The sequence below is a fragment of the Heptranchias perlo genome, unplaced genomic scaffold, assembly GCF_035084215.1.
Source record: "Heptranchias perlo isolate sHepPer1 unplaced genomic scaffold, sHepPer1.hap1 HAP1_SCAFFOLD_1023, whole genome shotgun sequence".
NCBI classification, from domain to species: domain Eukaryota; kingdom Metazoa; phylum Chordata; class Chondrichthyes; order Hexanchiformes; family Hexanchidae; genus Heptranchias; species Heptranchias perlo.
Window position 1 is genome coordinate 49,312 of NW_027138243.1, and position 15,645 is coordinate 64,956.

At 52.4% G+C, this 15,645-nt stretch overlaps 2 protein-coding genes across 2 annotated transcripts; both read right to left on the bottom strand.

Moving 5' to 3' along the window:
- Positions 1-7,915: 7,915 nt before the first annotated feature.
- On the bottom strand, positions 7,916-9,225 carry LOC137307512 (clumping factor A-like; the record flags this gene model as incomplete). The annotated part of the gene is made up of 2 exons (XM_067976841.1): positions 7,916-8,983; positions 9,175-9,225. Coding segments are annotated over 2 exons (1,119 nt in total), but the record flags the coding sequence as incomplete, so codon positions are not given.
- A 1,298-nt stretch (positions 9,226-10,523) lies between these two features.
- On the bottom strand, positions 10,524-11,327 carry LOC137307514 (epsin-2-like). Its single transcript, XM_067976842.1, has one exon. It carries the CDS (start codon positions 11,175-11,177, stop codon positions 10,524-10,526), a length of 654 nt encoding a protein of 217 aa, XP_067832943.1. The 5' UTR covers positions 11,178-11,327.
- Positions 11,328-15,645: the final 4,318 nt, after the last annotated feature.

Here is a 15,645-nt window from a genome sequence, read left to right on the forward strand (position 1 = left end):
CCGCCTTCTTGAACCGCTGCAGTCCGTGTGGTGACGGTTCTCCCACAGTGCTGTTAGGAAGGGAGTTCCAGGATTTTGACCCAGCGACAATGAAGGAACGGCGATATATTTCCAAGTCGGGATGGTGTGTGACTTGGAGGGGAACGTGCAGGTGGTGTTATTCCCATGCGCCTGCTGCCCTTGTCCTTCTAGGTGGTAGAGGTCGCGGGTTTGGGAGGTGCTGTCGAAGAAGCCTTGGCGAGTTGCTGCAGTGCATCCTGTGGATGGTGCACACTGCAGCCACAGTGCGCCGGTGGTGAAGGGAGTGAATGTTTAGGGTGGTGGATGGGGTGCCAATCAAGCGGGCTGCTTTATCTTGGATGGTGTCGAGCTTCTTGAGTGTTGTTGGAGCTGCACTCATCCAGGCAAGTGGAGAGTATTCCATCACACTCCTGACTTGTGCCTTGTAGATGGTGGAAAGGCTTTGGGGAGTCAGGAGGTGAGTCACTCGCCACAGAATACCCAGCCTCTGACCTGCTCTCGTAGCCACAGTATTTATATGGCTGGTCCAGTTAAGTTTCTGGTCAATGGTGACCCCCAGGATGTTGATGGTGGGGGATTCGGCGATGGTAATACCGTTGAATGTCAAGGGGAGGTGGTTCGACTCTCTCTTGTTGGAGATGGTCATTGCCTGGCACTTATCTGGCACGAATGTTATTTGCCACTTATCAGCCCAAGCCTGGATGTTGTCCAGGTCTTGCTGCATGCAGGCTCGGACTGCTTCATTATCTGAGGGGTTGCGAATGGAACTGAACACTGTGCAGTCATCAGCGAACATCCCCATTGCTGACCTTATGATGGAGGGAAGGTCATTAAAGGTACATTATTAGCCGTGTACTATTAGAGGTACATTATTAGCTCTGTACTATTAGAGGTATATTATTAGCCCTGTACTATTAGAGGTATATTATTAGCCCTGTACTATTAGAGTTACATTATTAGCCCTGTACTATTGGAGGTACATTATTAGCCCTGTACTATTAGAGGTACATTATTACCCCTGTACTATTAGAGGTACATTATTAGCTATGTACTATTAGAGGTATATTATTAGCCCTGTACGATTAGAGGTACATTATTAGCCGTGTACTATTAGAGGTACATTATTAGCCCTGTACTATTAGAGGTACATTATTAGCCGTGTACTATTGGAGGTACATTATTAGCCATGTACTATTAGAGGTACATTATTAGCCGTGTACTATTAGAGGTACATTATTAGCCGTGTACTATTAGAGGTACTTTATTAGCCATGTACTATTGGAGGTACATTATTAGCCATGTACTATTAGAGGTACATTATTAGCCGTGTACTATTAGAGGTACATTGATAGCCCTGTACTATTAGAGGTACATTATTCGTCCTGTACTAATAGAGGTACTTTATTCACCCTGTACTATTGGAGGTACATTGATAGCCCTGTACTATTAGAGTTACATTATTAGCCCTGCACTATTGGAGGTACATTATTCGCCCTGTTCTATTAGAGGTACAATATTAGCTGTGTACTGTTGGACGGACATTTTTGGACATATTCCATTGGACGAAGTTTATTAGCTGTGCAGTATTAGATGAACGTTCTTAGCCCTGTAATTTCAGAGTTGCATCATTAGAAATGTACGATAAGAGGTACATTATCCTCCCGTACATATGAAATGGGAGCAGGAGTAGGTGATACGGCCCCTCGAGCCTGCTCCAGCATTCAATAAATCATAACTGATCTTCTACCTCAACTCCACTTTCCTGCCCTATCCCCATATTCCTTGATCCCCTTCGTGTCCAAAAATCTATCGATCTCAGTCTTGAATATACTCAATGACTCAGCATCCACAGTCCCCGAGGGAGAGAATTCCAATGATTCTCAACCCTTTGAGTGAAGAAATTTTTCATCAGCTTGGTCCTAAATGGCCGGCCCCTTATCTTGAGACTATGACCCATAGCTCTAGACTCTCCAGCCAGGAGAAACCAGCCTCTCAGCATCTACCCTGTCAAGCCCTCTCAGAATTTTATACGTTTCAATGAGATCACCTCTCATTCTTCTAAACTCCAGAGAATATAGGCCCATTCTACTCAATCTATCCTTGTAGGACAACCCTCTCATCTCAGGAATCAATCTAGTGAACCTTCGTTGCACCCCCTCTAAGGCAAGTATATCCTTAGGTAAGGAGACCAAAACCGTATACAGTACTCCAGATGTGGTCTCAACAGAACCCAATATAATTGCAGCAAGACTGCCTTACTCTTATACTCCAACCCCCTTGCAATAAAGGCTAACATACCATTTGCCTTCCTCATTGCTTGCTGTATCTGAATGTTAACTTTCTGTGATTCGTGTGCAATGACAACCAAATCCCTCTGAATACCAACATTTCTTAATCTCTCACCTTTAAAAAAATATTCTGCTTTTCTATTCTTCCTACCAAAGTGGATAATTTCACATTTCCCCACATTATGCTTCATCTGCCATCTCCTTGCCCACTCACTTAACCTGTGTACTATTAGAGGTATATTATTAGCCATGGACTATTAGAGGTACATTATTAGCCATGTCCTATTAGAGGTACATTATTAGCCATGGACTATTAGAGGTACATTATTAGTCGTGTACTATTAGAGGTACATTATTAGCCGTGTACTATTAGAGGTATATTATTAGCCGTGTCCTATTAGAGGTACATTATTAGCCATGTACTATGAGAGGTACATTATTAGCCGTGTACTATTAGAGGTACATTATTAGTCGCGTACTATTAGAGGTACTTTATTAGCCGTGTACCATTCGAGGTACATAATTAGCCCTGTACTATTAGAGGTACATTATTAGCCGTGTACTATTAGAGGTACATTATTAGCCGTGTACTATTAGAGGTACATTATTAGCCGTGTACTATTAGAGGTACATTATTAGCCGTGTACTATTAGAGGTACATTATTAGCCGTGTACTATGAGAGGTACATTATTAGCCCTGTATTATTAGAGGTACATTATTAGCCATGTGCTATTAGAGGTACATTATTAGCCGTGTACTATTAGAGGTACATTATTAGCTCTGTACTATTAGAGGTACATTATTAGCCCTGTACTATTAGAGGTACATTATTAGCCGTGTACTATTAGAGGTACATTATTAGCCGTGTACTATTCGAGGTACATTATTAACCGTGTACTATTAGAGGTACATTATTAACCGTGTACTATTAGAGGTACATTATTAGCCATGTACGATTAGAGGTACATTATTAACCGTGTACTATTAGAGGTACATTATTAGCCCTGTACTATTAGAGGTACATTATTAACCGTGTACTATTAGAGGTACATTATTAGCCCTGTACTATTAGAGGTACATTATTAGCCCTGTACTATTAGAGGTACATTATTAACCGTGTACTATTAGGGGTACATTATTAGCCGTGTACTATTAGAGGTACATTATTAGCCGTGTACTATTAGAGGTACATTATTAGCCCTGTACTATTAGAGGTACATTATTAGCCCTGTACTATTAGAGGTACATTATTAACCGTGTACTATTAGGGGTACATTATTAGCCCTGTACTATTAGAGGTACATTATTAGCCATGTACTATTAGAGGTACATTATTAGCCCTGTACTATTAGAGGTACATTATTAACCGTGTACTATTAGAGGTACATTATTAGCCCTGTACTATTAGAGGTACTTTATTAGCCGTGTACTATTAGAGGTACATTATTAGCCGTGTACTATTAGAGGGACAGTATCTGTAGCCCTGCATGAGGCAACACTTTCATGAATGGAATAAAAGGGGAAAGAAATACTCAAACTTTTTGGCTCCGCCTGATAGGTGCATCAAGTTTTATCCCTTTGCAGGGTTGACCAAAATTTTGTGTGGAACAGACGGCACCCATAGACCATTGCCAACTTCTACTGATGACCCAATCCACTTTCTTAATAGGAAGGGATACCACTCTCAATGTCCAGGCCTTGTGTGAGAACAAATGCAAAGAACCCTTCACGTCAATGCCAGATTTGCTAGAAGTTGCCATGGTGCCTTCATCCTCAGGAATCCAGCCCTCCCTGAGAGTTCTCCAGTAAGACGCATGCCTCTACAAGAGTGGTCACTGAGACCATTGGCCTCTCAAAGAGGTGCTTTGCAATATGCTCCTAATCTTGTATGCTGCGTAGTTGTAGCTTGCTGTGCACTAAACAGCCTTACAATACTAAAAGGCCTGGACATGGAGACTTCTGCAAAGGTTGAACTAGTTGGAAGAAAGCATCAGGATAATGTCGCTCCCAGGGCCCCTGAGTGATTTTCTCAGGATGTGGAGTATTTATTGCCCATCCCTAGTCGCCCAGAGAATGTGGTGGTGGGACCTCTTTATGACCCACTGGTAGCAGTTTGATACAACTGAGTAGCTCGCTCGGCCACTTCAGAGGAGAGTTAATCGTTAACCACGTTGGTGTGGGACTGGATTTACATATAAGCCAGACCGGGTAAGGACAGCAGATTTCCTTTCCCAAGGACACGAGTGAACCAGTTGGCTTTTTATGACAATCTGACAGATTCATGGTCACTTTTACTGATACCAGATTTATATTTCCAGATTTTTTTTAACTGAATTCAAATTCTCAAACTGCCACAGTGGGAATTGAACTCACATTCTGTGGTTTATTAGTTTAGCAACACCTACACTACCGTACTCCTATTGTACTGCAAGGGGCATCCGAACTCAATCTAGCAATGAAGTCTTCTCTTCTGTTTAACACAGTTGGCTGTTGTCACTCCTTCTCCCCTATCTAAACATCCATTACAAATCCTACGACCCAGTGCCCATCCTGGAAGGTCACACCACATCAATCCTCTTTGGCCCTACATGACCATTCAAATCTTAATCATCTGATTGAACGATTGAGCACAAAATAAGCCCTCCCCCATCCTGTATCACTGCCATCACCATGAATAACCGAGTATAAAATAAGTGCACATTCCACATTAATATAAGCGAATCAAAAGTGAACACAAGTCAACCAATCTTTATTAACACCAGTGCTTCTCTTGGGTGGCTACACTTTCTGTTTCCTGGTCCCATGCTTCTCCAGGATGCCAGGATTGCGAGAGGTAATTGCTTGCTCCTGTCCTACAAAATGCTCATGGGAATGGGGTCGTCCTCCTGTCATGGCCACTGTCTCTAGGCAGCCTCCAGAGAAGCTAAACAGAGGCATCAGCCAACCAGGAAACAGAAAACTGAGCCCAAAATAGCCCAATCCGGGTCACTCCAGCAGCGTTCTCTACTCAGCACCTAAAGGGTTACATGACACTTGTCAGCTGCAGTTCATTCCAACCAGAGAAGAGGATGCTGCGATTGTAGCAGTAAAGGAGGAGGTAAGTAGTGATATTAGATAGGATAGAAATAGATAAAGAGGAGGTACTTAAAAGATTGGCAGTACTCAAAAGTACTGAAAAGTCACGTGGACCAGATGGGATGCATCCTAGGTTACTGAGGGAAGTAAGGGTGGAAATTGTGGAGGCTCTGGCCACAATCTTCCAATCCTCCTTAGTTATGGGGACGGTGCCAAAGAACTGGAGGATTGCAAATGTTATAACCCTATTCAAAAAAGGGGAGAGGGATAAACCCGGCCAGTCAGCCTAACATCAGTAGTGGGGAAACTTTCACAGACAATAATCCGGGACAAAATTAATTGGCATTTGGAAAAGTATGGGTTAATAAATGAAAGTCAGCACGGATTTGTGAAAGGAAATCATGTTTGACTAACTTGATTGAGTTCTTTGATGAAGTAATGGAGAGGGTTGATGAGGGCAATGCGGTTGATGTGTATATGGACTTTCAAAAGGCATTTGATGAAGTACCACATAATAGATTTGTGAGCAAAATTAAAGCCCATGGGATTAAAGGGACAGTGACAGTGTGGACACAAAATTGGCAAAGGGACAGAAAGCAGAGAGTAGTGGTGAACGGTTGTTTTTCAGGCTGGAGGGAAGTATACAGTGGTGGTCCCCAGGGGTCAGTATTAGGACCACTGCCCTTGTTGATATTTATTTGACCTGGACTTGGGTATAATTTCAAAGTTTGCAGATGACATGGAACTCGGAAGTGTAGCAAACAATGTGGAGGATAGTAACAGACCTCAGGAGGACAGAGACAGACTGGTGAAATGGGCAGATACATGGCAGATGAAATTTAATGCAGAAGTGTGAAGTGATACATTTTGGTAGGAAGAATGAGGAGAGGCAATATAAACTAAATGGTACAATTTTAAAGGGGCTGCAGGAACAGACGGACCTGGGGTGTATGTGCACAAATCTTTGAAGGTGGCAGGACAAGTTGAGAAGGCTGTTAAAAAAGCATATGGGATCCTGGGTTTTATTAATAGAGGCATAGAGTACAAAAGCAAGGAAGTTATGCTAAAGTTTTATAAAACACTGGTTAGGCCTCAGCTGGAGTATTGTGTTCAATTCTGGGTATCACACTTTAGGAAGGATGTCAAGGCCTTGGAGAGGGTGCAGAAGAGATTTACTAGAATGGTACCAGGGATGAGGGACTTCAGTTATGTGGAGAGACTGGAGAAGCTGAGATTGTTCTCCTTAGAGCAGAGAAGATTAAGAGGAGATTTGATAGAGGTGTTCAAAATCATGAATGGTTTTGATAGAGTAAATAAGGAGAAACTGTTTCCAGTGGTAGACAGGTCAGTATCCAGAGGACACAGATTTAAGGTGATCGGCAAAAGAGCCAGAGGTGACATGAGGAAACATTTTTTTACACAGCGAGTTGTTTTGATCTGGAATGCACTGCCTGAAAGGGTGGTGGAAGCAGATTCAATAATAACTTTCAAAAGGGAATTGGATAAATATTTGAAGGGAATAAATTTACAGGACTATGGGCAAAGAGCAGGGGAGTGGGACCAATTGGATAGCTCTTTCAAAGAGCCGGCACAGGCACGATGGGCCGCATGGCCTCGTCCTGCACTGTCCCTACTATGATACCTCGGAGTGCCTCAGAATCAGGAGGCTACGTTCCAGGATGAGGAGAGAGTTTCATTGCCATCCATTCGCCATGCACGCCGTAGGATTTGGAAGCTGAGTTGGCCGGGAGTTTAGAGGTCCAGGAGGTGCGGGGATGATTCTGGACAATGCTGTAGCTCATTCAGAGCAGGAGGTCGAATACAGCAGCTCGAGTTACGATGTGAGAAGTGAAACACGACACACTCACTCACAATACAAAGCAACTCGAGACTAATCCACACAATACCTTACAACAGAATCATTTACTGTAAGCTTTCTGGAACCTTCTCATTGTCCAGACAGACATGGATCTGCACACTGCAGATTTTGGAAGGGTCCCAGGTCCCTTATATAAGTCACGTGCACTCACAAACTGCTGGGATTTCCACTGTAATGCTGAGTAACACTGTCCACTTAACTCACTGCCTGCCTGGGGGAGGGGGTGAAAGGCTCAGTGCCCTCCTGTACTGAGTTCAAAGGGGTTCCCCTCTTGCCCCGCCTCCCCACAAAGGCACTGGCTCGTGCTGTAGTACAGGGGCAGGGAGCTCTCTGAGCCATCGCCAGGGTCACAATGTCCAGTGGGCAGGCTATCCAACCACGGGAGGCCAGACTCTGTCCTCACCCGACACCCGCACTTCCCAGCTTGAGTGACTGGAATGCGACCAGGAGTGCAAACCCTGGGTGATTTCCCTCTCCAGTTTCTGACTGTGTGTGTGTCTGCCCATGTGTGTCTTCTGCCTGTGTGTGACTGTCTGCCTGTGTGTGACTGTCTGCCTGTGTGTGTGTGTGTGTGTGTGCGTCTGCCTGTGTGTGACTGCCTGCCTGTGTGTGTGTGTGTGTGTGTGCGTCTGCCTGTGTGTGACTGTCTGCCTGTGTGTGTGTGTGTGTGTGTGTGTGTGCGGGTCTGCGTGTGTCCGTCTGCATGCGTCCATCTGCATGTGTCCATCTGCGTGTTTGCATGCGTGTGCATGCCTGTCTGCCTGTCTGCGTATGCGTGTCTGTGCGTGCGTCTGCCTGCATGTCTGTGTCTGCCTGTGTGTGTCTGCCTGTCTGTGTGTGTCTCTGTGTGTCTGTCTGTGTGCGTCTGTCCCTGTCCATGTGTGTCTGTCTGTCTGCCCATGTGTGTCTGTCCTTGTCCATGAGTAAGTCCATGTGTGTCTGTCCCTGTCCATGTATCCCTGTCCGTGTGTGTCTGTCTGTCTGTCTGTCTCTGTCTGTGTGTCCCTGTCCATGTGTGTCTGTCCTTGTCCATGAGTAAGTCCATGTGTGTCTGTCCCTGTCCGTGTATCCCTGTCCGTGTGTGTCTGTCTGTCTGTCTGTCTCTGTCTGTCTGTCCCTGTCCGTGTGTGTCCCTGTCCGTGTGTCCCTGTCCCTGTGTGTCTGTCTGTCCGTGTGTGTCTGCCTGTCCCTGTCCGTGTGTCCCTGTCCCTGTGTGTCTGTCTGTCCGTGTGTGTCTGTCTGTCCCTGTCTGTCTGTCCCTGTCCGTGTGTCCCTGTCCGTGTGTCCCTGTCCGTGTGTGTCCCTGTCTGTGTGTCCCTGTCTGTCTGTCCCTGTCCGTGTGTCCCTGTCTGTCTGTCCCTGTCCGTGTGTCCCTGTCCGTGTGTCCCTGTCTGTCTGTCCCTGTCCGTGTATCCCTGTCCGTGTGTGTCTGTCTGTCTGTCTGTCTGTCTCTGTCTGTGTGTCCCTGTCCATGTGTGTCTGTCTGTCCCTGTCCGTGTGTGTCCCTGTCCGTGTGTCCCTGTCCGTGTGTCCCTGTCCCTGTGTGTCTGTCTGTCCGTGTGTGTCTGTCTGTCCCTGTCTGTGTGTCCCTGTCCGTGTGTCCCTGTCCGTGTGTCCCTGTCTGTCTGTCCCTGTCCGTGTGTCCCTGTCTGTCTGTCCCTGTCTGTGTGTCCCTGTCCGTGTGTCCCTGTCCGTGTGTGTCCCTGTCTGTCTGTCCCTGTCTGTCTGTCCCTGTCCGTGTGTCCCTGTCTGTCTGTCCCTGTCCGTGTGTCCCTGTCTGTCTGTCCCTGTCCGTGTGTCCCTGTCCGTGTGTCCCTGTCTGTCTGTCCCTGTCCGTGTGTCCCTGTCTGTCTGTCCCTGTCCGTGTGTCCCTGTCTGTCTGTCCCTGTCCGTGTGTCCCTGTCTGTCTGTCCCTGTCTGTCTGTCCCTGTCCGTGTGTCCCTGTCTGTCTGTCCCTGTCTGTCTGTCCCTGTCTGTCTGTCCCTGTCCGTGTGTCCCTGTCTGTCTGTCCCTGTCTGTCTGTCCCTGTCTGTCTGTCCCTGTCCGTGTGTCCCTGTCCGTGTGTCCCTGTCTGTCTGTCCCTGTCCATGTGTCCCTGTCCGTGTGTCCCTGTCTGTGTGTCCCTGTCCGTATGTCCCTGTCCGTGTGTGTCCCTGTCTGTGTGTCCCTGTCTGTCTGTCCCTGTCCGTGTGTCCCTGTCCGTGTGTGTCCCTGTCCGTGTGTCCCTGTCTGTGTGTCCCTGTCCCTGTCCATGTGTGTCTGTCTGTCCCTGTCTGTGTGTGTCCCTGTCTGTGTGTCCCTGTCTGTCTGTCCCTGTCCGTGTGTCCCTGTCCGTGTGTGTCCCTGTCCGTGTGTGTCCCTGTCCGTGTGTCCCTGTCTGTCTGTCCCTGTCCGTGTGTCCCTGTCCGTGTGTCCCTGTCTGTGTGTCCCTGTCCGTATGTCCCTGTCCGTGTGTGTCCCTGTCTGTGTGTCCCTGTCTGTCTGTCCCTGTCCGTGTGTCCCTGTCCGTGTGTGTCCCTGTCCATGTGTGTCCCTGTCTGTGTGTCCCTGTCTGTCTGTCCCTGTCCGTGTGTCCCTGTCCGTGTGTGTCCCTGTCTGTGTGTCCCTGTCCGTATGTCCCTGTCCGTGTGTGTCCCTGTCTGTGTGTCCCTGTCTGTCTGTCCCTGTCTGTCTGTCCCTGTCCGTGTGTCCCTGTCCGTGTGTGTCCCTGTCCGTGTGTCCCTGTCTGTGTGTCCCTGTCCCTGTCCATGTGTGTCTGTCTGTCCGTGTGTGTCTGTCTGTGTGGGGGTTTGACCTGAGTTAAAAAAGAAAAGAAAGATTTGCATTTATATAGTGCCTTTCACGACCTCAGGACATCCCAAAGCGTTTTACAGCCAATGAAGTACTTTTGAAGTGTAGTCACTGTTATGTAGGAAATGCGGCAGCCAATTTGCGCACAGCAAGATCCCACAAACAGCAATGTGATAATGACCAGATCATCTGTTTTATTGATGTTGGTTAAGGGATAAATATTGGCCCCAGGACACCGGGGAGAACTCCCCTGCTCCTCTTCCAATAGTGCCGTGGGATCTTTTACATCCACCTGAGAGAGCAGACGGGGCCTCGGTTTAACATCTCGTTCGAAAAACGGCACCTTTGACAGTGCAGCACTCCCTTTGGTGGAGAGGGACATGAACCCACAACATTCTGACTCGGAGGCGACGCTGTTACCTCCTGCACCACAGCTGGCAAGATGAGAGAAATAGAGCTTTAAGTGAAACTAAAAACTACAGCTAGTTGTCAAGCAGCAGCGAGGGCAGGGCCTGTACTCACAGTCATTGAGGGACACAGGCGATCCACCTCTTGACTTTCTGAATTCCTCTCCATAACTGTACGAAGACAGGTTAGGGTGGCTGGAGCCCCGGCCAAACGTGGGCTGGTGATTACTGCCCATGGCTGTTGCTGCCTGGGACATCCTCTCTTTGGTTTTGAGCGCATGGGCTCGGTCTTGGAGCAGACGCTCCTCGTCTTTCAGTAGGGCCACCAGCTGCTTTGCCTTCTCTCGCACGTTGATTCCTTGGTCCTTGCCGTCCCGGTCGATGTACTGAAAGTCCTTCAGAGTCTGGATGGTGTAGATGTTCTCCTTGCATTGTTGAGACACCTTCTCGGAGCCGGTCTTGATGAGATAATCGACCAGGGTCAGGGCCTTGTAGACGTGCCTCCAATTCTTCCCATGGTCATTCAAACGCTTCCAAATCATACCCATGATCTCTGAGAAAGCCACCACATTGAAGGTCAGGTCAGCGATGTCGGACATGAGGGAGCTGGGTGGGCCCCAGGGGTCATTGGAGGTGGCTTCTCGCACCTTTATCTCAGCTTCAGAGTAATTATGGACAATGTTCTTCATTTGCCGCCGGATAGCTGAGGTGGTCATGCTTGGTCTTCCAAGCTGATTGGTCACTGAACCACGTATGCAGACAAATTAGCTCAATTCCCGGAGCCTTGTGTGCTGTAATCCAAGAGAATGGGGTGTCACAATCCCACCAGACTGCGTCCGAAAACACCATCAAACATCAGGGACCCTCAGCTGTGAGCGGAAGAATGAGAGGAGTCAGGTTATAAACTGGGTAATATCCAGCGACCAGCCCTGAAACTCATGGGGCCCATTTTAAAAGCTGAGCTCCCAGTGGGGAGCCTCACACTGATGGTTCAGGTGCACGGTCCCCACATTTCTGGGCAGAAAGTTGCAGGGAGCCATGGATCCCAACTCCCGACCTATCCTCCCGGTGGCAGTTCTCCCCACTCGGACTGTAGCTTTGTAAAGTCAGCACTAATTCCACTCTAATTAAATTCAATCTGAGATAGACAACATTCAGTTTTAAGGTTCTTCTGCACATCACTCAAAATCAAATATGAACGCTCACTCACCACATTCACCCGCCCACACTCACCCACCCACCCTCTCCCACCCACACTCACCAGACTCACCCACCCACCCTCACCCGCCCACACTCACCCACCCACACTCACCACACTCACCCACCCACACTCACCCGCCCACACTCACCCGCCCACACTCACCCGCCCACACTCACCACGCTCACCCACCCACCCTCACCACACTCACCCACCCACACTCACCACACTCACCCGCCCACACTCACCCGCCCACACTCACCCACCCACACTCACCACACTCACCCGCCCACACTCACCCGCCCACACTCACCACACTCACCCGCCCACACTCACCACACTCACCCGCCCACACTCACCCGCCCACACTCACCCACCCACACTCACCACACTCACCCGCCCACACTCACCCGCCCACACTCACCACACTCACCCGCCCACACTCACCCGCCCACACTCACCACACTCACCCGCCCACACTCACCACACTCACCCGCCCACACTCACCCGCCCACACTCACCACACTCACCCGCCCACACTCACCACACTCACCCACCCACACTCACCCGCCCACACTCACCCGCCCACACTCACCCGCCCACACTCACCCGCCCACACTCACCCGCCCACACTCACCCACCCACACTCACCCGCCCACACTCACCCGCCCACACTCACCCGCCCACACTCACCACACTCACCCACCCACACTCACCCGCCCACACTCACCCACCCACACTCACCCGCCCACACTCACCCGCCCACACTCACCCACCCACCCTCACCACACTCACCCACCCACCCTCTCCCACCCACCCTCACCACACTCACCCGCCCACACTCACCCACCCACCCTCACACACTCACCCGCCCACACTCACCCACCCACACTCACCCGCCCACACTCACCCGCCCACACTCACCCACCCACACTCACCCGCCCACACTCACCCGCCCACACTCACCCGCCCACACTCACCCGCACACACTCACCCACACTCACCCGCCCACACTCTCCCACCCACACTCACCACACTCACCCGCACACACTCACCCACCCACACTCACCCGCCCACCCTCACCACACTCACCCGCCCACACTCACCACACTCACCCACCCACCCACACTCACCCGCCCACCCTCACCCACCCACCCTCACACACTCACCCGCCCACACTCACCCACCCACACTCACCCGCCCACACTCACCCGCACACACTCACCCACCCACACTCACCACACTCACCCGCCCACACTCACCCGCACACACTCACCCACCCACACTCACCCGCCCACCCTCACCACACTCACCAGCCCACACTCACCACACTCACCCGCCCACACTCACCACACACACCCGCCCACACTCACCCGCACACACTCACCCACCCACACTCACCCGCCCACACTCACCACACTCACCCGCCCACACTCACCACACACACCCGCCCACACTCACCCGCACACACTCACCCACCCACACTCACCAGCCCACACTCACCACACTCACCCGCCCACACTCACCACACACACCCGCCCACACTCACCCGCACACACTCACCCACCCACACTCACCCGCCCACACTCACCAGCCCACACTCACCACACTCACCCGCCCACACTCACCACACACACCCGCCCACACTCACCCGCACACACTCACCCACCCACACTCACCCACCCACCCTCACCACACTCACCCACCCACCCTCTCCCACCCACACTCACCCACCCACACTCACCACGCTCACCCGCCCACACTCACCCGCCCACACTCACCACACTCACCCACCCACACTCACCCGCCCACACTCACCACACTCACCCGCCCACACTCACCCACCCACACTCACCCGCCCACACTCACCCACCCACACTCACCCGCCCACACTCACCCACCCACACTCACCCGCCCACACTCACCCACCCACACTCACCCGCCCACACTCACCCGCCCACACTCACCCATCCACACTCACCACACTCACCCGCCCACACTCACCCGCCCACCCTCACCACACTCACCCGCCCACACTCACCACACTCACCCGCCCACACTCACCACACTCACCCGCCCACACTCACCACACTCACCCGCCCACACTCACCCGCCCACACTCACCACACTCACCCGCCCACACTCACCCGCCCACACTCACCACACTCACCCGCCCACACTCACCCGCCCACACTCACCACACTCACCCGCCCACACTCACCACACTCACCCGCCCACACTCACCACACTCACCCGCCCACACTCACCCGCCCACACTCATCACACTCACCCGCCCACACTCACCACACTCACCCACCCACACTCACCCGCCCACACTCACCCGCCCACACTCACCCGCCCACACTCACCCGCCCACACTCACCCGCCCACACTCACCCACCCACACTCACCCGCCCACACTCACCCGCCCACACTCACCACACTCACCCACCCACACTCACCCGCCCACACTCACCCGCCCACACTCACCCACCCACCCTCACCACACTCACCCACCCACCCTCTCCCACCCACCCTCACCACACTCACCCGCCCACACTCACCCACCCACCCTCACACACTCACCCGCCCACACTCACCCGCCCACACTCACCCGCCCACACTCACCCGCCCACACTCACCCACCCACACTCACCCGCCCACACTCACCCGCCCACACTCACCCGCCCACACTCTCCCACCCACACTCACCACACTCACCCGCCCACACTCACCCGCCCACACTCACCCGCCCACACTCACCCGCCCACACTCACCCGCCCACACTCTCCCACCCACACTCACCCGCCCACACTCACCCACCCACACTCACCCACCCACACTCACCCGCCCACACTCACCCGCCCACACTCTCCCACCCACACTCACCACACTCACCCGCACACACTCACCCACCCACACTCACCCGCCCACCCTCACCACACTCACCCGCCCACACTCACCACACTCACCCACCCACCCACACTCACCCGCCCACCCTCACCCACCCACCCTCACACACTCACCCGCCCACACTCACCCACCCACACTCACCCGCCCACACTCACCCGCCCACACTCACCCGCCCACACTCACCCGCCCACACTCTCCCACCCACACTCACCCACCCACACTCACCCGCCCACACTCACCACACTCACCCGCCCACACTCACCCGCACACACTCACCCACCCACACTCACCCGCCCACCCTCACCACACTCACCAGCCCACACTCACCACACTCACCCGCCCACACTCACCACACACACCCGCCCACACTCACCCGCACACACTCACCCACCCACACTCACCCGCCCACACTCACCACACTCACCCGCCCACACTCACCACACACACCCGCCCACACTCACCCGCACACACTCACCCACCCACACTCACCAGCCCACACTCACCACACTCACCCGCCCACACTCACCACACTCACCCGCCCACACTCACCACACACACCCGCCCACACTCACCCGCACACACTCACCCACCCACACTCACCCGCCCACACTCACCAGCCCACACTCACCACACTCACCCGCCCACACTCACCACACACACCCGCCCACACTCACCCGCACACACTCACCCACCCACACTCACCCACCCACCCTCACCACACTCACCCACCCACCCTCTCCCACCCACACTCACCCACCCACACTCACCCACCCACACTCACCACACTCACCCGCCCACACTCACCCGCCCACACTCACCACACTCACCCACCCACACTCACCCGCCCACACTCACCCACCCACACTCACCCGCCCACACTCACCCGCCCACACTCACCCACCCACACTCACCCGCCCACACTCACCCGCCCACACTCACCCATCCACACTCACCACACTCACCCGCCCACACTCACCCGCCCACCCTCACCCGCCCACACTCACCCACCCACACTCACCCGCCCACACTCACCCGCCCACACTCACCACACTCACCCACCCACACTCACCACA